The 22,516-nt window shown below is 35.2% G+C and overlaps 1 protein-coding gene across 5 annotated transcripts in view; it reads right to left on the bottom strand.

Annotated features, from left to right (window-relative positions):
* Positions 1-22,516, bottom strand: part of SENP7 (SUMO specific peptidase 7) — a 139,698-nt gene that overhangs the window by 30,825 nt on the left and 86,357 nt on the right. For all 5 annotated transcript variants that reach the window (XM_072811835.1, XM_072811838.1, XM_072811836.1 and 2 more), the window contains 5 exons: positions 13,771-13,889; positions 9,920-10,104; positions 8,502-8,841; positions 7,029-7,186; positions 4,101-4,247 (listed from right to left, as the gene is read on the bottom strand). In XM_072811835.1, coding sequence (XP_072667936.1) covers positions 4,101-4,247; positions 7,029-7,186; positions 8,502-8,841; positions 9,920-10,104; positions 13,771-13,889 — 949 coding nt within the window. The remainder of the gene's footprint in view (positions 1-4,100; positions 4,248-7,028; positions 7,187-8,501; positions 8,842-9,919; positions 10,105-13,770; positions 13,890-22,516) is intronic.

Genomic DNA, 22,516 nt, shown 5'->3' with positions numbered 1-22,516 from the left:
GGCACAGTCTGTAGAGCATAGAACTCTTGATCTTGAGGGTATGAATTCGAGCCCCATGCTGGGTGCAGAAATAAATTTAAATTTTATTTTAAAGTATAATCTTTAAAAATAAAAGTGCTCAAACCTTTTTATCAAAAAACCAAGAAAATGTTTCACTGTAAATACTTAGTTGTCTCTTTTTTTTTTTTTTTTTTGGAAAAAAAAGTTTTATGGAAGAACCCTGCATATGTAATTTAACTCTGCTAATCTATAAAAATCAGTAAAACTTTACTTAATATATTTTTCAACAATGATTCCTGAATATTTATGGAAGAAACAAGACAAAATCCCAAGAAACTGCCAAGAGAACTCCATAGTATCAGTGACTTTAGTAAATAACCACAAAACAGGCTTTGATTCTTGACTTTGTTGACATTCCCAGCATTCATCTTTGTTTCCATGTTATAAATTCCCTTCTGAGGGAAGATTCAGTCAAGTTGTTCTTTCTGCCCCTTCTGTGCCAGGACATTAATTTTCTCCAGGAATCTTTTGTATAAATCTGACCTTAAGAGTTGCTTTTATAATCAACTCTCAAGGTCATGAGCACCTACAATCTTACATGTTCCATCTAAAACAGGTTGCGCTCTTAAGTTCATTTTTCAATTTAATGTCAAATGAATTCGTGACTTATTCATTCTTCAGTTAGGTTTCTCTTTTGATCAATACATTTATGAAATTGTTTACCACACCAGGGGTATAGTCTGTGAGCACAAAAACAAAATTAAAAATGGTCTTTGTACATGAATACCTCAATTAACTATCAAGAGAATTCCAAATATGTAGAAAACAGTGCCTAGTGAAACCACAGGTTTACTGTGACTCATTTCTTTTCCAATTTAAAAATTATTTCATATTGTAGCTTCACAAATATAAAACTCATATTTCAGAGTCTAAGTCAGCCACTAAAATAAAATTCAAGCAAAGAGGCACATGAATTAAAACCTGAGCTTGGGGGGATCCCTGGGTGGCTCGGCGGTTTGGCACCTGCCTTCAGCCCAGGGCGTGATCCTAGAGTCCTGAGATGAAGTCCCACATAGGACTCCCTGCATGGAGCCTGCTTCTCCCTCTGCCTGTGTCTCTGCCTCTCTCTCTTCGTGTCTCTCATAAATAAATAAACTCTTAAAAAAAAAAAAAAAAAAGCTGAGCTTGGGGTTCAAGTTCTGTCTCTATTATCTCTACCACTTATACAAACAGTAAGTAGGTGAATTTTGGTTACTTACTGAATCCCTGTCAGCTTTAGGTAAGAGCCTTAATCAAAAGGAGCTTTTATCAATAGACAATAGCATCTGACTAAGTATATTATCTAGTTCAATTCAGTCAAATACACCTTACTAGTCTGTCACACGACTGCTAAATATATTTGGTGTATATTTTCCCTTGCCCAAATCTGACATGATTCAATGTCTTTAATCTCATAAAAATGTATCTTAGCAAATGTAAATAATTATAGAAAATAAATATATGGAATATTTGCTTTTGAGATTTTATAGACATTATTACAGAATTATGAACTAGAAATAGTGTATCTATATACCTTGGCCTCTATTTTGTTACTACTCTCTCATTCTTCCACAATAAGTATTCTTGTCCTATATCATCAAATCTTTAGTCTGGCAAGGATCTCATACTCATTTACACCTTTGTATGATGACTAAGCCAACATATAACCTCTCCCAAAGCAAAGCCCTATTCCCAGCAGAAATTTAATCTCCATTTGGGAAAGTAAGACAGATGTTTTTTGTGAGAGTTAAGATAAACCCAATTCCAAAACACCATATCTATTTATAACTTCTTATAATAGCCAATACGGTTCTCTGAACACAATGTGTTTAATAAACCTTTGTCCTACTATCAAGAAAGTTGAGAAATAAATAACGAAATGTTCACATCTATTGCAGCCTTCTCCACGTTAAAAAAAATAGCAGTCATTGTCCAACTATAAGAAAATAGGCTCTAATATACGTAAACAGTTTTCCGCCATAGATACTTTTCTAGTTCTGCTAAAATACAACTATCATGAGAGTGAGAACAAGATCTCCAGTTAATATACAACAACACATTAGTAGAGACACATTAAACATCTGGAAAATGACTGAATGTAATTCTCTTATTTACTCCCCCACAAAAAAAGGTCTTTAATTTCTAAGTTTCAAAGCATTATGAATTGTGTCTGAAAAAAGAATAGTCTTTTGAATCCTTGAAAGCTTTAAGACTTTTAACTTTCTCTTTCCCCTTTTCATGTTATTCATTATTTTTAAGTTTTAAAATTGCTTATGCTCTCTCCTTAATAACATACTATTTTAATATTATAGAATTCCTCTCAGCCTTTCTTCATATACATATGTATTTTTTACCTGCATATATTTGCTTTTGATTTACTAAATCACTTTCCTTTAATTAGACATTTAAATTTTTATTTCAATCATAAGAAGTGTTCCAACAAACATGAAACAAAACTTGAAAACCTACTTTATGACATTTATTGAATATATATATGCACTCCCCAGGACAATCAAAATGTCCAAACAGGAAATAAAACAACCTGAATATCCCAAAATAGATTCATGAACTAACTTAATAATGGTAAGTTACAAAACAGCATTTATGTCATATACTTTTGATTTAAACCTATAAATATATCTAATATGAAGAATATGGGATGATATACACTGAAGAGTTAACGTCAAATGTCTCTGGATAAGCAAGATTATAGATATTATTTGTAAAATAAAATAAAATAATAAAATAAATAAAATAAAATAAAATAAATAAAACAGTTTCTTTACTCAATTGTAGTTTTTTGTTTGGTCCTACTTTTGGCCCATAACAAGTCCACCTAACTCTAATAAACAATTAATATTATTAACTAATAAAAACCCATTGCTAAATATTTATGTTGGATTTTCCTTTCCCAATTACTCAATTATTATCATATATTTATATTATCCAATTTTTTACCACTACAAAGAACTCAACAGGAAAAAAAATGACTAAACTGAATTTAAAATAAAAAAGTAAAATAGGAGGGGTGGAGGAGTAAAGATTATTAAAAAAATGAATGAAATTCCTTAAAGAAAAGAAAACTGTAAAATCACTCCAGGCAAGCCAAAATCATTAATATCTAAAAACTACTGATCAGAGAATATTAAAATTGTTCTTGTGCTTTCAATAAGAACAATTTTAACTATATCACAAGTTATCATTATTTGTAGATTCCAGATTTTGCTGGATTTACACTTGAAATTAGGCCATCCTCCTGCATGGTCACCAAATAAACAGCTACTTTATGTCTTAAATCATATGCTATCTTCTTTTAAGTGCCTTTTTAGGATTGAACTATATATGTAAGGTGTAAAAGCAAATAAAAGCATTGCTCTTCATCACAAGATACTTAAAGACTAATGGAGAGATTTCAGCAAAAATATAAACAATTATAAACACACAAAATAAATCTTAAAACAGATTACAAAGTGCTTTAAGTACACAGTAAAGGGAAAGGTTACTTCTAGCTAGAAAGGAGAAATGAAAAAAGGCCTCTTGGAAGAGGATGTCTTTCAGAAAGCCTTAAAATATGGTTAGAATTTTAACAGGCAGAAATAGTGAGAAAATAAAAGAACTGAGTAAAACCCTGTCTAAGAACTACTCCTGGAGCTCTTTAAAGAAATGTAGGAATTTGAAGAACTCAGTTTACAATTTAAACCAGCATAATAAGATTTCTTCTTCTTGATCTCAACCATACCTTGAATAAAAATCGACTCTAACACCAAGTAAGTTTAAAAGCCCACTGAATATCAGTAATACATACGATCTTTTTTCATACATGATCTTCATTAGAATAGTTGGGTCAAAGTTATAATTTTAGGATTTTCCCTTATGATTTTAGGATTTCCCAATTCTAGACATGTCTCAAAGTAGGGATAATGACATATTCAAAGTGTCTCATATAAAATTAATCTCAATTCCATTTTCATTTGTACTTCAAAAAAAGGACAATCTGTAAATGCCTTGTCCATAATCCAAAACTAAAAAAATAAAAACAAAAACAAATTAAATATACTTACTGTAACACAACCTTTAGAAGCTCCTTTTATTTTACCAATATAAACAGAAGTAAATATAAAATCCAGGTGTAGATCCATCTCATTACTAGGTGTAATACAGGAAATGTTTTCCATAACAGGCTTATATGGACATAATTCAGATGAAGCCTAACAAGGAACAAATTATAAAATGCATATAACCCTAAGTATTACACAAATGCTGACAATGATTTTCAAAATCAAATACTTCTTTAAATTGCTATTAATGAAATTTGTAAAGAACTTTATACTGCTCTTACTGTGAAGAAATAGTAATCTAGATTTTTTTCTTAAAAAGCATATGATTTACCTTGAGAAAATTACTCTTAATAATTGAATCTTAAATTCTATAGGCCTAAGCTCCAGAAATATATCTTCCTCTGCATCAAAGTCATGATTTCAAATTTAATATTCCCTAATAGGCTTTATACATTTTTAGCTCAATGGAAATAAATTAAGATTTATGTAGTTGTTAGTTAGTTTAAAATGAGTTTCTAAATGTATTCTCTCTCTTAATCACCACAATCATCCTGTGAGGTAGTTTGGATTTTTCTTCATTTCATAAGTAAAACTAATAGATGTTTGGATTGGTTAAGTGACTTGCCCAAAATCATAAAGTTAGTGTGAAGCAAAGCTAAGTCAAAACCAGATTTGTATCTCTCGATCAAGGGTTATTTCTACCACATAAAATTGTTTCATAAACCAAGATGATGTTCTTAGGTCATGTACTTGAAGGCATGTAAGTGCCTAAGGACCATCTGTTATATCAAATCTTTATGTTTTACTCTATGTCCTATGTCTGAAAATAGCCAACCAGTTATCTAAAACCTCAAAAATCATACCACTTCCACTCAAATAACTACAGAACTCTGCTTTTAAATTACAATATACTACTAGGAAGTATTAGCACCAGCTATTTCCTACAATCTCTTCTGAATTTTAAACTGCCAAATGACATTTTCGACTCCACATTTGCCCACTCTTTGTACATTAGTCTTCTTTAACCCTAACATCACTAATGACAAAATTAATTACCACTAGGGCAACTATGCACATGTACTCACTCTCCTTCTACTTCTATAAAATGTTATTAATCCTCATCTGAAACATATGTAGGACTCATTATTCTTAACCCAGCTCACAACGCCATTTATCTGCTTAATAAAAATCTTTATCATTCTCATCTTTTTTTTTCATTCTCATCTTTTATTGCTTACTCTAGTATTCTTCTTATCCCTTAAAGAATAAGTACCAAATCAACTACAGGTGACTCTAATCAGATAACCGTGTGTGTTTTAAGTGATAAAATGAGAAGACAGGATAAAAAGAATTTCTTACAGGATAAAAAGAATATATTACTGGGGCCTCCCAGTTTGTAAAGATTAACTGCCTCCTAAAAATCGCCAACCCACGCTTCTCACCACTTCATTTAAAACTGCAAACAAGGAAAGGTATGGAGATTTTAAGGTATGCTGACCTATAGATCTTAGTAGGTCTTCACATTATTTTCTGCTTAGTTGTAATCATATTCCATCAGTTCTACAAAAAATGTTATTTTCTTATAATATGATCATTTCATAATGCCTTATCAAATTATATGCTGCCAAGGAAACTATAATTCACTAAAAAGTTTGAACTCATTATTAATAATAACATGGTTTTCATAACAAATACAACTAAGCCGTCAGGTACACTACTGGCCAAAAAATGGTTACATTTTAACAAAACTTCCAAACAAAGATGCTAAGGTGATCTCTATATAGAGCACCAAATGCAAAGGAACACCAGTGAAACAATAATCAGACCACCAGGGCAGCCCGGGTGGCTAAGCAGCTTAGCACTGCCTTCAGCCCAGGGCATGATCCTGGAGACCCAGGATCAAATCCCACGTCGGGCTCCCTGCATGGAGCCTGTTTCTCCCTCTGCCTGTGTGTCTGCCTCTCTCTCTCTCATGAATAAATAAATAAAATCTTTAAAAATAATAATCAGACCACGAAACATTTTTATAGAACTGACCTAATTCTTCATCACATCCTAAAGAATAACAGCCTCTGACCATATGAAAAAACAAACCAACAGAAGTTTTACCACAGTTCTACACTGGTGATCACTGATAATCATTTCTTTAAAATAGAGCAATAAGAGGCTGATGATAAGAACACTGACAAAAAATGATTTGTACCTCACTTTAGAGCTATAATTTTTTAAGTACTGTGTCAAAACACAACTGGCTGATATTAAACCGAGATATTTCCATTTATTATTTTCTGTAAGAAGGAAAAGACAATGGACTTACCAAACTGATTGGTTTATGACACTATTCTAAATGCTTTCATATGTTACTTCATTTAATATTCAATATAGTCTTGCGAGGTAGGTATTATCATCCTCATTTAACTTATGAGGAAACTCAGGCTTAAAGAAGTTAAATGACAGGGCCAGGATTTGTATATGTGCTGCCGAAGCGAGCACCAGGGCCAGGATTTGAACACAGATCTATAATCTCCAGACACCATGTTCTTTCCTCTCCATCTTCTGCCTTAATTGCAAGTGAGGAAAAGGAATAATTCTAAGTAGCCACACTACTGGAAGGCCAGACAGATAAATACTGGAAACTGCTTAATTTTAGGAAATGCTCTGATAAAGTAGTTAAATGTTCAATGAGAATCAGTTTTTAAAAAAAAGAAAAAGTATTCAGTTTTAGATTAAAAAAAATATAAATGACCAAAATAAGAAATTCTTCCACTTCAAAATAAAGACCATTACATATTTCCTTCAAATATAAAAGTTATAACAAAAGTTAAACTAAGAAATTTCATAATTTTATTACATTATTCTGCTTCATGAAAGAAACAGTTATTAGTCAACTCTATTTCACTGTTAACCTATGAGAAAGCAGAAATAAATTACCTGTACAGATTCACGTGTAATCAATGGCAGTTCTGACAATGCTGATTCAGAAGCACTCTCATTTTCATTAGTGATGACATGGTCTTGCTTAGGTTGTAATTTAAGAATTTCTGAACTTTTATGTTCAACAGGTCCTTCTTCATCACTAGAAACAACAACTAGAAAGGAAAAATTATTTCTTAAATGTGTTACAATAATCACACAATGAAAACTTACTAATTCATGCACTATACCTTTAATAATCTCATTAAAATTTAATCATCTAACTGTCCAACTTAGAAACTGGATTATCATTCATTATCTAATTTATACTAGTTATATACAATATTTTCATATCAGTGCTATTATTAGGCAATTATCTGAAACCTTACCTTCTGGAGGATGAAGACATTTAAAAATGAATAAAGCCATGAGGAGTATATAGGAACAAGTTCTGACTACAACAGTAAAAATGTATTGAATGTAAAAAAATATTAAGTTTAAGATTAAAATTTAAAAAGATAAATTGTACTTTAATGCCTATTACATTAGCTGTCTCCAAAAGAAGCAATGGATGCCTGAGATGTGGGAGACTATTCACTATATATCCTTTAAAACTTTTGTTTGGGGATCCCTGGGTGGCGCAGCGGTTTAGCGCCTGCCTTTGGCCCAGGGCGCGATCCTGGAGACCCGGGATCGAATCCCACGTCGGGCTCCCGGTGCATGGAGCCTGCTTCTCCCTCTGCCTATGTCTCTGCCTCTCTCTCTCTGTGTGACTATCATAAATAAGTAAAAAATAAAATAAAATAAAAATTCAAAACTTTTGTTTGAACCATGTGAGTGTATCAAATACTTGAAATTAATTAAATTAAAATTAATGACAATAACCATGTAGCACTTAAACTCTGTACTTCGACTTCATCAACCAAAATGTCAACAATAATGGTCCTTTTAGAATCCTTTTAAAAACTACTGAGATGATGAACACCTGGCTCACTCAGTTCAGCACCCAACTGTTAGTTTCAGTTCAGGTCATGATCTCATGGCTTGTGATATTGAGCCCCACAGAGAGCTCCATGCTCAGCGGGGAATGTGCTTGAAGATTCACTCCCTCTGCACCTCCCCCAAATGTGTGCACACATGTATGCAAGCAAGCTCTCATCTCTCTCTCTAAAATAAATAAATCTTGAAAAAAAATATGTTGGCAAATTGAATTTAAATATTTTTTAAAAAACTACTGAGATGAATCACAGTTCACAATTCCTTTAAAAAAAAAACTTTCAAAACTTCTTAAAAAAATATTAAGTCCACTGTTTACCTAAATTAATATTACAAAACTCATGAACAAAGTCCTAAACCCCAAGTTTTCTTTTTCTAAAGTTAATATATTCCACAGTAATGTCATAAACAGCTATTGCCCCAGAAAAATCTGAGGGAAGAAATAGAACAAGTAAAGCAGAGAAAATTAAAAAACATTATAATCCTGTTACTTACTTGGTTCTACTGATATCAAAGACTGGTTCCCCTCACTGTGTTCACTTAAAACAGGCTTTTCTATTGCATTCAACTCATTCTCATCCTTCTCAAGCAGGGTAGACTCCCCCACAGTATCAGTGGACATAGAGTTCTCAAAATTTTCAGTGGTTGAACAGTCAACAGAGGAACTTTTCGGAGCAGCACTCAAAGCCAACTCCTGACTATTAAGTGAAGATAGTTTAGCAATATTGCTTTCTATAGGTTCAGGTGTAATTTCTTCAAGCACTTTTGAGTCTTGATAGTTTTCACTTGACTTTTTAAATTCAGCAGATACTGTTGAGTCATTTTCTTGTTTTTTCTGAATATAAATACATACAGAAAATTAGCATGTCAAATTTGGCTAAAGAATTTTTTAAAGTTTAAATTCCTAAAGAAGAATATAAAAGTAAAAATATTATAAAATTTCTTTAACTACAGGGATTGGAAACTGCACAATTATACTGTATTACTCTTGTTAGGGTCTTCCAAGTAAAGAGACAGAATCTGGTCGTCCTACCAGACACTTAAACATTTTTTTAAAAGGCTGAGATGTGGAAATTCCCATATTTACGGGTATAACTTGTAGAACTTAAGTCAACTTTAGAATAAGAAGAATTTCTTTTTACAGTTTTATCTTGTAAAAGTAATGAGGCCAAATGACATCATGTGACTTTATAAACAAAAGCAAAAAATCAAAAATTTAAGAGGATAACAATTTTAAAAACTATCAAATCAATCACTGCCTTCACATCTCTCTTACTGTTTAAACCTAAACCATGTTTATAACTCAAGATACTGAAAAGTCCTAAAAGACCTTGTAAATTAAAGGAGTAAAAAGGTTATCTTCTTGTACATTTACTAACTGTATACTACGTTTTGAAAATAGGTAGTGTGTGTATGAAGTAGAGTAATTCTTCACTTTCAACAAATTCCCTAAACTCTAGGTAGAGAGTCTTAAAGAAGTTGGTAAGTAAACTACTGATAAAAGAAATCTGATAATAATTTTACACAATATATGAAAAAGCAAAAAAAAAAAAAGAAAAAGCAATTGGCTGGACACTATAACTAGAGTATTAATAATATCTGGTTAAAAAAAAGGAAAACAAAATAGAACAAGCCTGATGGATATATACCAAACTAAAGAGTGCTATCAGAGAAGAAGCATTTTTAACTTTTTTTATTTGTTCATAATTTTTGAAATTTGTTCCAATAGCTATTCTACTGAAAAACATCTAAGTTATTTTTAAAAAATCAAACAAAATAAAAAAATAGGCAAAGAAAAGAAAGAAATCTAATGATTAAAAGCAGAAAGCTATAAGAACATTTTTTGGCCACAGTCAACTCATTTTTATCATACCATAAATTATTTCATATGATATCTAAATACTTCTACTTACTATCTGTTCTGCTGATTCAAACAAGGAAGAAGTAGAATTATGAGAATAAGGCAAATTACTTCTAAGCCTTTTCTTTCTCTTCCTGGAGGTCAGAGCGGGTTCCATTTTTGAATCAGAAAATGTATCATCTTTATTTCTGCTCCCCTCTTCAAGATGATCACAACCTCTACTTCCACTATTGAGGTCTTAAAAAACAAGAGAAACATAAATATGGCCAAAAAGTACAAAAAGAATTCCTTTTAGAAGAGCTCAAATTGGGACACCTGGGTGGCTCAGCGGTTGAGCATCTGCCTTTGGCTCAGGATATGATCCTGAAGTTCTGGGATCGAGTCCCACATGGGGCTCCCTGCATGGAGCCTGCTTCTCCCTCTGCCTGTATCTGCCTCTTTCTGTGTCTCTCATGAACAAATAAATAAAATCCTTTAAAAATTTTAAAAAAAGAAGAGCTCAAATAAACATCAAAATTGCTGTACAACTTCCAAAACTAATCTAAAGAGACGTTCACTGCTAAATTCTCATACTGACATGGATGAATATAAAGAAATGCCCTATTTTAAGTTGCATACACAAAGTAAATATCCATTGTACTATAAATATGAGATGAGGAAAATATATTAAAGTGTATATTCTTTAGTAACCAAAGCAAAACAATCAAACTATGTTTATTCCTTTTCCTGTAATTACATTTGACTGTAATACAAAAAAGGGGGGGAGTATTAATAAAATTTGGAAAATTCTCATTTTAAACATTTTGATAATTTATTGTGATTTTAGAAATTAGTTGTATTTTTAAAATTTAAATGTTATATACATGTATTTTTAAGTGAAGAGACAATAAATATGAGCATTAATCACTGTTCTTTAAAAAGAAGCCAAAATATTTTTCCTCAGCAGACTATATATAATATGTGGTCATTCACACAGCTATCTTCTTTTTAAAAATCAAGAGCTCATTTTAACTCTCCAATAAATCTACCACCCTACAGATAAAGAAATGTTCCCTTTTGTAAATCAACTAAGAATTATTTGGAACCTATGTCAATTATTACTAAAAATGCTTAGTATTTCAGTTATCAAATATTTGTACTATACAAAAATACCTTCCCAAAAGGTTCTACCTAAGTAACTGAAAGGTATCCTGAATTATATTGCTTTGGGAATCTATATAAGTACCAACTCAAAGTTTATATAAACAAAGTTCCAAAGCAGCTTCTTCAATTCACTGCTTATAATTCATGTAACACTTACTGGCCTGACCTATCCATTCATTCAAAGATCTCCAATACCCACCTTCTCTTCGAACTATTCCTTGCTTTTATTCTCACTTCACAGACACCTAATAACTAACATTTATAGTGTCTCTTTGTCATTTCTTAAAAGCAGGCATTGGGACAGGATTGAGGACAAAACTCCAAATGGTCAACAGTCTTTCAATTTCCAAAGAAAACACTTCTGATTCCCTCCCCAAGAAAAATAAAATCTCCCCTGAAATCATCAACATAGTATTTTGAAAAGCACAATAGCTTTTTTTTTTTTGGTAATTTCATAAACCGGAAAGGTAGTCAAATACAATTTCTACATATAAATGCTCTACCAAATTACCATTTCTGAACAAAAACATTATAGCAAATAGACTGAGGAAAGGAAAGGGGCTTGAAAAAAAAATCTGGGCAGCCCCGGTGGTGCAGCGGTTTGGCGCCACCTGCAGCCTGGGGTGTGACCCTGGAGACCCGGGACCAAGTCCCACATCGGGCTCCCTGCATGGAGCCTGCTTCTCCCTCTGCCTGTCTCTGCCCCTCTCTCTCTCTCTGTGTCTATGAATAAATAAATAAAATCTTTTAAAAAAAATCCTATTATACAGGAGTTTTCCCTCAAACACTTTATTTACACATCAGTCAAGGCTATCTCATGGAAAACCAGAATAAATTTATTACAGCTTGCCATTATAAAAATAGTACCCTACCTACATAATATATACAAATTAACTCACAAATATTACCAGTATATAAAATTACAGAAGTGACAAATTCTTGTAAACCAAAAAATGCTAAATATGTCCAATATATTGGGGTGGCTGGGTGGCTCTGTCAGTACAGTTCTGATCTCAGAGTTTGAGCCCAAAGTTAGGTTTAGAGATTACTTAAAAATAAAATCTTTCATATTTATATATGTGTGTGTGTGTATATATATATATATACATATACTATTTTCAGAAAAGTAAATTTCACAAAACAATGTACTATAAAAGAATGGTATACTTGGGAGTTTAATTCAGAATTCCCATTAATATATGGGCTTATGTTAAAAAACTGGTATGGAGGAGATGACTGGGTGGCTCAATCAGTTAAGAATCTGACTTGATTTCAGCTCAGGTTGTGATCTCAGGGTCATGAGACTGAACACCACATCCAGCTCCACACTGCGTGTGCAGCATGCTTAAGATTCTCTGTCTCCCTCTCCCCCAATCCATTCCCGTACTCTCTCAAAAAAAAATGTTTTTAATAAAAAAATAAATTAAAAAAAAAAAGACTCCCTCTCCCTCTCCCTCCACTCTTCTCCCCCTTTCTCTCTCTAAAAAGCAAAACAAAAAAACTGGTATTGGATACAATTATCCATAGGATGGAAACATGGTGAGTTTCAATTAAGTTTCAGTAGCTACTTTTCTTAAAAACACTTTATCTCTGAAGAGGACCCTCAAGGGTACTAAGAAACTATAAAGTGTTTCTTTTATCATGCATTTTTTTCCCCTAAGTCTAAAAGTCCACTGTGACTTTAAAGTAATACTGAATGGCACAAATAAGAAGGTTTTTATTCAACTATTCCTACTCTATACAGGAAATCAGTAGAATGTGAGGGTTTAACAGTATCTAGATAGTATGAAGTGAGATCACTTGAACAAATACTTTTTATTTGGTAATTAATGAAAATTATTTCTGGGAAAAGTACAATCCATAAGAAAATAAATGTCTTTCATTATATGTACCTAGTGCTTAGTGACTAACTGAAAGATATGTCTACAGTTACACTGCTTTCTCTAGCTTGTTCTCACAAGAGTTGAAGCTGGTTATTAGTCTAGTTTCTTTTTAGCTTTCTTGAAAAAGGCCAATAAAAATTGTAAATAGCTATGTTTCAAATGACGTACAAAGAATTTTTGCATAGTGTCATTAAAGAACCATCTTTTCTAGTGAATGATTTATGAAATCAATCAGAAAACGAAGTGTCTCAACTAGTTTCAAGCAATCAGAGCAGAGCGATCCCTAAAAATGTTAGTTCCACACCTGACTAATGTAGTGAATTGTTTTGGTGCAAATTTTTGTAAAGCACTTCAAAACCTTAAAAAAAGGACAAAAAGGAGAAAAGAAGTTAATTCATTAAGCCTACATGCAAAGAGACCTAAAATGAATTTTCAGAAGTCTGGGATGTATTTACCTTTAAATTTGCTAATAGTGGCTTGTACTGGCATCCTCCTAGAGTTGAGAGAAATTCTAATGAATAAAGAATGTACATCATAGGAGGATAGACAGTGGGAAGTTAAGAATAATAATCAAGTTAGCAGACATATCCATGGAAACAACACTTACAAGTAGCTAAACTATATAGCTCTATCCCCAAACCCAACAACAACAAAAAAAGAAATAATATTCAAATTTAACTTAGACTTAATAAATGAAGAAATGTATTCTACAGTGCACAAACAAAAAATTTAGCAATTTTGTGTTGCTAAATAACTTCCCTTTACTTTCAGAGATCTTTTAAATATAAGATTAAATAAAGTTAACTATAACTTAAACATCTGCAGAAATGCAAAAGACAAAAATTCAAATGACAACAATTTTCTAATGTTCACAAACCTTTAGGTTGAGCATCAGACATTACAAGAGAAATGCCATCATCATCTCTTTCCTTTTCTTTAGTGTGTGAAGCCTTCTTCGCATAATTATTATCTACTGTCTTACTTGGTTGGGAACCCCTGCAAAAGAAAATCATATTACATTCAATACTTCTATATCCAAGTGAATTAAGGAGGCAGTTGATATATATTCAAGATAAAAATCCAGTTTTACAGGTTACAAATACAGTACCATATAGCAGTGTATATGATCTGAACAGAAAAAAGAATATTGAACTAAGATTTGAGACAAAAGTTCTTATCCCTTTTCTACTATTAAACTTTTCCTATTTCTTTGGGAGAAAAAAAGATATGGATACCACAGGATTGGGCACATGCAAAAACAGCAAAAGAATAATACAGATATTAAATACTCCAAAGAGGTTTAAAAAGTAAAAACTCCATGAACAGAAGTATAGGACAAGCACATCTATATGTAATCAAAAAAAAAAAAAAAATCCAAAGGTATTTGTTACTATGTTTCAAGCATGGTTCACATACCCAAAACTAAGTACAAAATAAAGTTTGGAAAAAAAAAAATAAAGTTTGGAGTATGGTAACCAATTTTACCTACAGAAGGAATAACTTAAATTACAAGGTACTCATTAAATATATAAAAATATAAGGTGTGAAAAACAAGTTTTGAAATGATGAGCACATTACTATTAATGAAAACAATACAGTATTAGCAGAGGACTTCAATACTTTGAGCAATGGATAAATCATACAGACAAAAAAATCTACAAGAAAATGTTGGACTAAAGCCATACTTTAGACTAACTAGACCTAACATTCATTTATAGAACATGTCATTCAATACCATCAGAATATGCAATTCTTTTCAAGTGCATACAGAACACCCAAATTGTATGACAATCATAAGTCATATGACAGACCACATAAATAAGCCTTAGCAAATCTAATAAAAATTAAAATCATACCAACTATCTTTAACCACAATAATATTAAACTAAAAACCAGTAATAGGAGAAAGTTAGAATATTCACAAATATATGGAGATGAAACAATATGCTCCTGAACAAGCTGTCAAAGAAAAAAATCAAGGAGGAGCTCAAAAAAATACCTCAAAGCAAATAAAAATCTAAGTACAACATATCAAATCTTACTGAATGCTACAAAAAGAATTCTAAGAAAGAAGCTTGTAATGATAAATGCCTACACCAAGAAAGAAGAACTCCAATAAACAACTTCACTTTATATCTCATAGAACTACAATAAGAACTAAGCCCAAAGTTAGAAGAAGGAAATAACAAAAATCAGAGCAGAAATAACAAAAACAAGAAAAGCAATAGAAAAGATCAACACGGGGCACTTGAGTGGCTCAGCTGGTTAAGCATGTGAGTCTCCGTTTCAGCTCAGGTCATGATTTCATGGATCTTGAGTTCAAGCCCCACATCGAGCCCCACATTGGGCTCTGTGCTCAGTGGGGATTCTGCTTGAGATTCTCTGCCTCCCCTATTTCTAATAAATAAATTTTTAAAAATATATATTTTTAAAAAAGATCAACACAAGTAAGACCTAGTTTTTTGAAAAGATAAAACTTCCTGATTTCAAACTATATTACAAAGCTATAGTAACTAAAATAGTATGATATGGTATAAAAAGAGACTTAGAATCGAGAGCCAAGAATAAATCCATACATATATGGTTGATTAATTTATGGCAATAGAGAAAGGAGAAACAAGTAAGGCTACATCAAACTGAGTAAGGGACAACCAAGAGTAGGTAGGGAGAGACAGGCAGGGGGCTACATAACCAGGCTTACAGAAATCCCAGATTTGGAGAAATGTTATAAATGAGATATTAACCAAGGAGAAGGGAACATCTCCATCCTTCTAAATATAAACAGGACATTCTCTTATTTTCCAATCCACAATACTGGTTCCAAATATATACAGGATATTCTCATGATACTTACAAATCCACTCTGCTATTGACAAAATATTTACCAAGTTCCCTGGTCAGTTTTCTATAAAAGACTAACCATCAAAGCCCTGTGTGGCAACCCATCTGGGATCCTTCTGATTTTAGAGAGCTTTTTTTCCCCTTTCTGTTCTCACTTTCACTTAATAAACCTTCACTTCAGTCTTTTGTTGTGTCCACAAGATACATTTCCAGCTCCATGAGACAAGAACTCTGGAATCCTGAAACAAAAGTAAAAGGCTTCTGCACAGCGATTAAAACCATCACTCAAATGAAAAGGCAATACATAAAATGGGAGAAAATATTTACAAACCATATTATCTAATAAGGGATTAATATCCAAAATATATAAAGAACTCACACAACTCAATAGAAAAGTTTCTATTAAAAAAATGGGCAGAGTGGGGTGCCTAGGTAGTTCAGTTGGTTAAGCATTCAATTATTGATCTCAGCTTGGGGCCTGATCTCGGGGTGCTGAGTTCAATCCCCATTTTGAGCTCTACAGTGAGCATGGAGCTTAAAAAAAAAGATTGGGCAGAGGAACTAAATAGACATTTTTCCAAAGAAGACATACACATGGCCAACTGGTACATGAAAAGGAGTCCAACATCATTAGTCGTTACGGAAATGTAAATTAAAACCACAATGAGATATCACCTCATACCCATCAGAGTGATTATTACCAAAGGTAAAAACCCTAATAATACATGTTGCAAGAATATAGAGAAAAGGGAATCCTGAGCACTGTTGGTAGCAATGTAAATTGGTGCAACCACTATGGAAAACAATATGGAGGTTCCTCAAAAAATTAAATAGAACTGCCATATGATCCAGCTATTCCACTTCTGGGTATTTATGCTCATTAAATATCATTATCTCAAAAAGATATCAACACTAATACCCAAGACATGGAAACAACCTAAGTGTCCACTGTCAGATGAGTAGATGAAGAAAACAGGACACATAGAGTTATTCAGCTACAAAGTAAGAGGGAAATCCTGCCATCTGCAAGAACATGGATGGAACCTGAGGGCATTATGCTAAGTGAAATAAGTCAGAGAAAGACAAATACTGTATGACCTCACCTACATGTGAAATCTTTAAAAACAAAATAAAACAACAACAACAACAAAAAAAAAAAAACACCATGTAGTGGCCAAAAGCCTGCAGAGCAACATGCCCAAGCTTTATTACTATTGCCAACACATAACCTCATCCATAACTCTCCATCAGAAAAACACAGTACAGTGGTAGGAAACACAAAGAGAATGTGAAAAACTACTATCAGAAATGGATAGAAGAGCAGGCTCAGAGCCTGATCAACAAAATAACTGCTATATTTCATGATACCTCTTAGGCAATTCTCTGCTCCTCCTCCAGCAGGAGCAATGATCCCACTCCTCCCCAGTCTCCTGGGTCTTACTTGCCCTGGTATGATGCCAACTTCCCATAAAGGGGACCCACGATGCCAATAATGGGCCTTCCTCCTTGTGGAATGATGCAAGGGGACCTACACCAGGAATGAAGCCGCCTCTGGGAAGCCACATACCAATGATGCCTGGGCCTCCAATGTTGAGACCTCCTACCCATTCCATGATGGTGGCCACTTGGCCAGGATTTACTCAATCAGACAGAAACGAAGAGGTGGGAACCTCTTTATATCCATTTTATATTACTTGTTCTACTTCCAACAGGAGGTCATGGTGCTGTGACTTTGGGTGTTTTCTAACAGCATGCTCCCCCTTCCTATCAAAGAGAGAATAGTTTTTGCAAGGTAGTTAGTGGGACCCCCCATACACACCAAAAAAACAACAACATAGTTTTCATTTTTATCCCAAAATGTGAATATCATCAACTGTTTTAGTTTAAAAAAAACAACAACAACAACACTTAAATACAGCCGGCAGATTGGTAGTAGCAGGGGGTGGGGAGGTTGGAGAGAAGTGAGTGAAAATGGGTGAAGGTGGTAAAAAAGAATACAAGTTTCTAGCTGTAAGACAAGTATCATTTACATACAGTATGGTGACTACAGTTAACAATAGTGTATTATACATTTGAATGTTGCTAAAACAGTAGACCCCAGAAGTTCTCATTACAAGAAAAGAAATTTAACTATGCATGCTGAGGGCGTTAAATAAACTTACTGTGTTAATAATTTTACAATATAAACATATATCAATTGATATGTTGTATATTTAAAGCTAGTACAAAAAAAAAATAAAGCTAGTACAATGTTTTGTCAATAATGTATCAATAAAATCAATTTTAAAAAAATAAATTGATAGAAATCATTGGGGAAACAATTTGGTATTAATTAAAATAGCCAAAGAATGAATGAAATCTTTACACACAATACTTTTACTCATTATTGTTGTGCCCAAGATCGCAAATCCAAGAAACTGCCAAGGAGCCAACACCGATGCAATCACACGAGGGTTTATTTTATTTACAAGCTCGAGCGTGGGTCCAAGTATACCCGACGCAGTGGAGCAGGGACTTGGACCCCGAGACTAAGAGGCTTAGCAACTTTATTTTGTTTGTTTGTTTTAAAGATTTATTTATTTACTTATGATAGACGTAGAGAGAGAGGCAGAGACACAGGAGGAAGGGGAAACAGGCTCCATGCAGGAGCCCGACGCGGGATTCGATCCCAGGTCCCCAGGATCACGCCCTGGGCAGCAGGCAGCACTAAACCGCTGCGCCACTGGGGCTGCCCAAGGCTTAGCAACTTTATAGGGGCCAGTGGCCAAAGAGATATGCAGAAAGTTGCACAGTCATGCTGGTCCGCTGCGCCGGATTTCCAGTTAGGGTGTGCCCTGGTCTTTGATTAGGGCGGGGCAGTGCGCTAAGTAATAAGCAGGTCAGCACAAGGCGGGTACAGCCCAAAATAGAGTCAGTCCTGCTCTGCTTGTCCAGGGGTAGGGGATTTTGTTCAATTTCCTGGGTCCCACATTCCCCCCTTTTTCAGAGGATCCTATGCAGGACCCAATCATGGGTCCAGGTTGCTCTCAGAGTGAGCCATGGGAATGATTAAACCAGGATTCTCACCAACCTTGTTGCTGTTCTCGCTCTTATTTACAGTTAAGGCAGCACATAACCCCCCCAACCCTTTGTTGTAAGAAGACTAATTCTAATCCCCTTCTATTTTGAAGGACAACCTCGGACTAGGGAGTCTTGGAGGTGGGAAATAAGTGAGAACGGAGCAGTCTTAGCTTTAGAGGATTGTCCTTGTCTGGTTGGCTTTTCCATTCTGTAACAAAGTCCGTGAGAACGGTGTGTGGGTCAGCTGGTCGGATGTGTGTGTAATGGACCCAGGGAGTAATCCTGTCGACCTTGAGAGCGGTGGGAGTGGTCAGGATCACGAGGTAGGATCCCTTCCGGCGAGGCTGAAGTGTCTGGTGTTGGTATCTCCGCACACCCAGTCACCTGGCCGATATCGATGGGGGTCCGGGGGTGGCCCAGTCTCGTAGAGGGCCCTCAGCTTAGGCCACACCTGCTCATGGGTTCGTTGTAACATTTGGAGGGAGAAAAGAAGTTGGTGGTCATCAAATTCAGCAAGCACCTCAGGTTTTAAATTGGGGATAACAGGTGGAGGAAGACAGAACATGATTTCGTAGGGAGTCAGATCCATCTTATATGGGGAGTTCCTCACCCTATATAGGGCGAAGGGGAGGAGAGTCACCTAGTCCCCACCAGTCTCCAGGGCTAATTTATTAGTTAAGGTTTCCTTTAATGTTCTGTTCATCCTTTCTACCTGTCCTGAGCTCTGGGGCCTATATGCACAATGTAATTTCCAATCTGCTCCAAGTACTAGTGCCACTCCCTGTGTTACCTTAGATACGAATCCTGGGCCGTTGTCTGACCCAATTCTAACGGGAAAACCATACCTCCGTACGATGTCTTCCAGCAGTTTCTTGATCATGATCTGTGCCGTTTCATGTTTGGTGGGAAACGCCTCTGTCCATCCTGAAAAAGTATCTACAAACACTAGTAAATACCTATACCTGTATTTTCCAGGTTTCACCTCAGTGAAGTCCACTTCTCAGGGGGCTCCTGGGCGGTCCCCTCGGAGCCGGTGCCCAGGTTAGATCCATGGGCAGAGGCATTTGTTAATTGGCATGCGCGCAGCTTGCCACAATCTGTTCGATCTTTGCTCGAGAGTCTTTAATAGTGATCTTTGCATGTCATATGAGGTCTTCCATCTTCCTTGTTCCCATGTGAGTACTCCAATGCATTTTGGATAGGACTCGCCGTCCTAGTTCCTCTGGCAAGATGATGCTGAAGTCTGCGGCCCTCCACCAGCCACGCAAGCACTGGGTCATAGGCAAGCGTTTGATCCAGTGTAAGTCAGCATCAGTATAGTTGGGGGTGTCGGCAGGGTCGGTGCCCCTGGATCAGGTAGCGTGGTAGCTAAGACCTGGGTCACCAGAAGGGCCGCCTCTTTTGCTTTTAAATTGGCTAGCTGGTTTCCCCTGGCTACTGGCCTGTCTGCCTTTTGGTGCCCCGGACAATGGATGATGGCTAGGGCCTTGGGCAGCCAGAGGGCCTTTAGGAGTTCAAGAATCTCCATTTTCCTTTTAACAGTCTTTCCCTCTGCTGTCAGAAGTCCTCTCTCCCTGTAAAGGGCTCCGTGGATGTGAGCGGTGGCAAAGGCGTACCTGCTGTCGGTACAGTACCGTTTAGAGCTCTCAGAAAATACGCGCGCAAAAGGTGGGAAAAGTTGAGTGCACTCACCACGCGTGAAACCCTCCGGATGGGGTCCTGGAGGTTTCTTGGATCCCGGACCAGCCCCCAAATGTTGTGCCCAAGATCGCAAATCCGAGAAACCGCCAAGGAGCCCACACCGATGCAATCACTCGAGGGTTTATTTACAAGCTGGAGCCTGGCTCCAACTATAACCCAACCCAGCAGAGCAGGGACCTGGACCCCGAGACTAAGAAAGAGGCTTAGCAACTTTATAGGGGCCAGTAGCCAATGGGATACGCAGAAAGTTGAACAGTCATGCTGGTCCGCTGAGCCAGATTTCCGGTTAGGGTGTGTCCTGGTCTTTGATTAGGGCGGGGCAGTGCCCTAAGTAATAAGCAGGTCAGCACAAGGCCGGTGCAGCCCAAAATAGTCAGTCCTGCTCTGCTTGTCCAGGGGTAGGGGATTTTGTTCAATTTCCTGGGTCCCAGAATTATAATTATTAATAAAACAACTCATTATGGTATTAACGTAGGCAAAAACTGAAATAAAAAACTATACAAAATTAATAGCCTGTATTATTCTCTCATAACAGAACACACTATATAGTAATTACCGTATTTTCAGAACTATTTAACAACATGGAAATTTTTACACCAACTTACAAGCATTAAAAACATCAGATACCAAGAACAATTAATGATCTCTGTTCAATAAACTATAAAACATCTACACAAATGACCATAGGAAGACTGTGGAAACGGAAGCACAGACCATCTCCCCACCCAAACAACAGCCACGCTGGCAGGATCTATCTGATGTAACTATTCGGGAATTCTGGAGTCTATGGAAGTAAACTGAAGTTCATTTCAGGCAATTTGAGCTCTGAAAGTGGTAGCAGTGACCCAGTAGTCTGTCCCTATGTAGCAAGCAGCAATGCCCAAGTTCCTAAAATAGTTTGCACAGCCTACAATTACCAAGGTGAGCAAGAAGGACCTTATTTTCCAAATATCAGAAATCTGCATTCTGATCACCAATGGCTGTTTCTGTTCACGGATGAGCACACATAGAGAAAAGCAGCCACTGTTGCAACAACCACCACCATTGTTGTAACACTTTTCCCATCCAGCTAAAACAACTTCCAGGAGACTTAAAGGGCTAGCACCTAATTTTGTTTTATTTTTCCCCCTTCAGTTCTCCCATTTTCTCCTTTTGGGAACCAAACATTTAAGGATTACAGTATTTGAAAATAATCACATATATGAGGGAATTCAGGAAGTCACAAAAATTACTAGGGAAAGGCATAGCTTATAAAAAACCTAGGAAGACCTTATGTTTACACATTAAGCGGATGTGTGGAAGAGACAATTAAAAACAACAATTAAAAAAAAAAGAAGGAAAGAAAGAAAGAAAAAAAAAAAACTAGTAAACCCCTGGGAAGGGGAAGAATCTGATTTCCAGACTTACTATATTACATGATTCAAGTGTTGTGTTTTCAACAACAAAAAAGCACAAGGCATACAAACAAACAGGAAACTGTGGATGATTCAAAAAGGAAAAAAAAAAAAACAGAACATGTCCCTGAAAAAATATCCAGAAAGCAGATTCAATAGACATTATAACAACTGTCTTAAAGATGCTCAAAATGCTAAAAAAAAAAAAAAAAAAAAAAAAAAAAAAAAGTATTGGACAAAGTCAAGAAATTTATTTATGGATAAATGAAAATATCAAGAGATGAAATACATTAATAAATGAAAGGGAAATTCTGGAGCTCTAAAGTATAATAACTAAAATGAAAAATTTATGGGGCACCTGGCTGGGTCAGTTGGGAGAGCATGTAACTCAATCCCTGTCATGAGTTCAAGCCCCATGTTGAGTATAGAGCTTACTTAAATAAAACTTAAAAAAATAAAATGAAATTGAAAAACTCATTACAGGGATGCAAAAGCAAATATGAACAGGAAAGAAGAAAATGTCTGGCATCAGTTCTGGATTTAGGGAAGGGGAAGGGGTAGGGAAAGGGAAAATGAAAAAGGGTAACTTAGAAGATATGATCATGGAAATTATCAAATCTGAGGGGT

This window comes from Canis lupus, chromosome 35, assembly GCF_048164855.1.
Source record: "Canis lupus baileyi chromosome 35, mCanLup2.hap1, whole genome shotgun sequence".
Classification (NCBI taxonomy): domain Eukaryota; kingdom Metazoa; phylum Chordata; class Mammalia; order Carnivora; family Canidae; genus Canis; species Canis lupus.
This window is presented reverse-complemented; position numbering and strand designations above follow the sequence as displayed.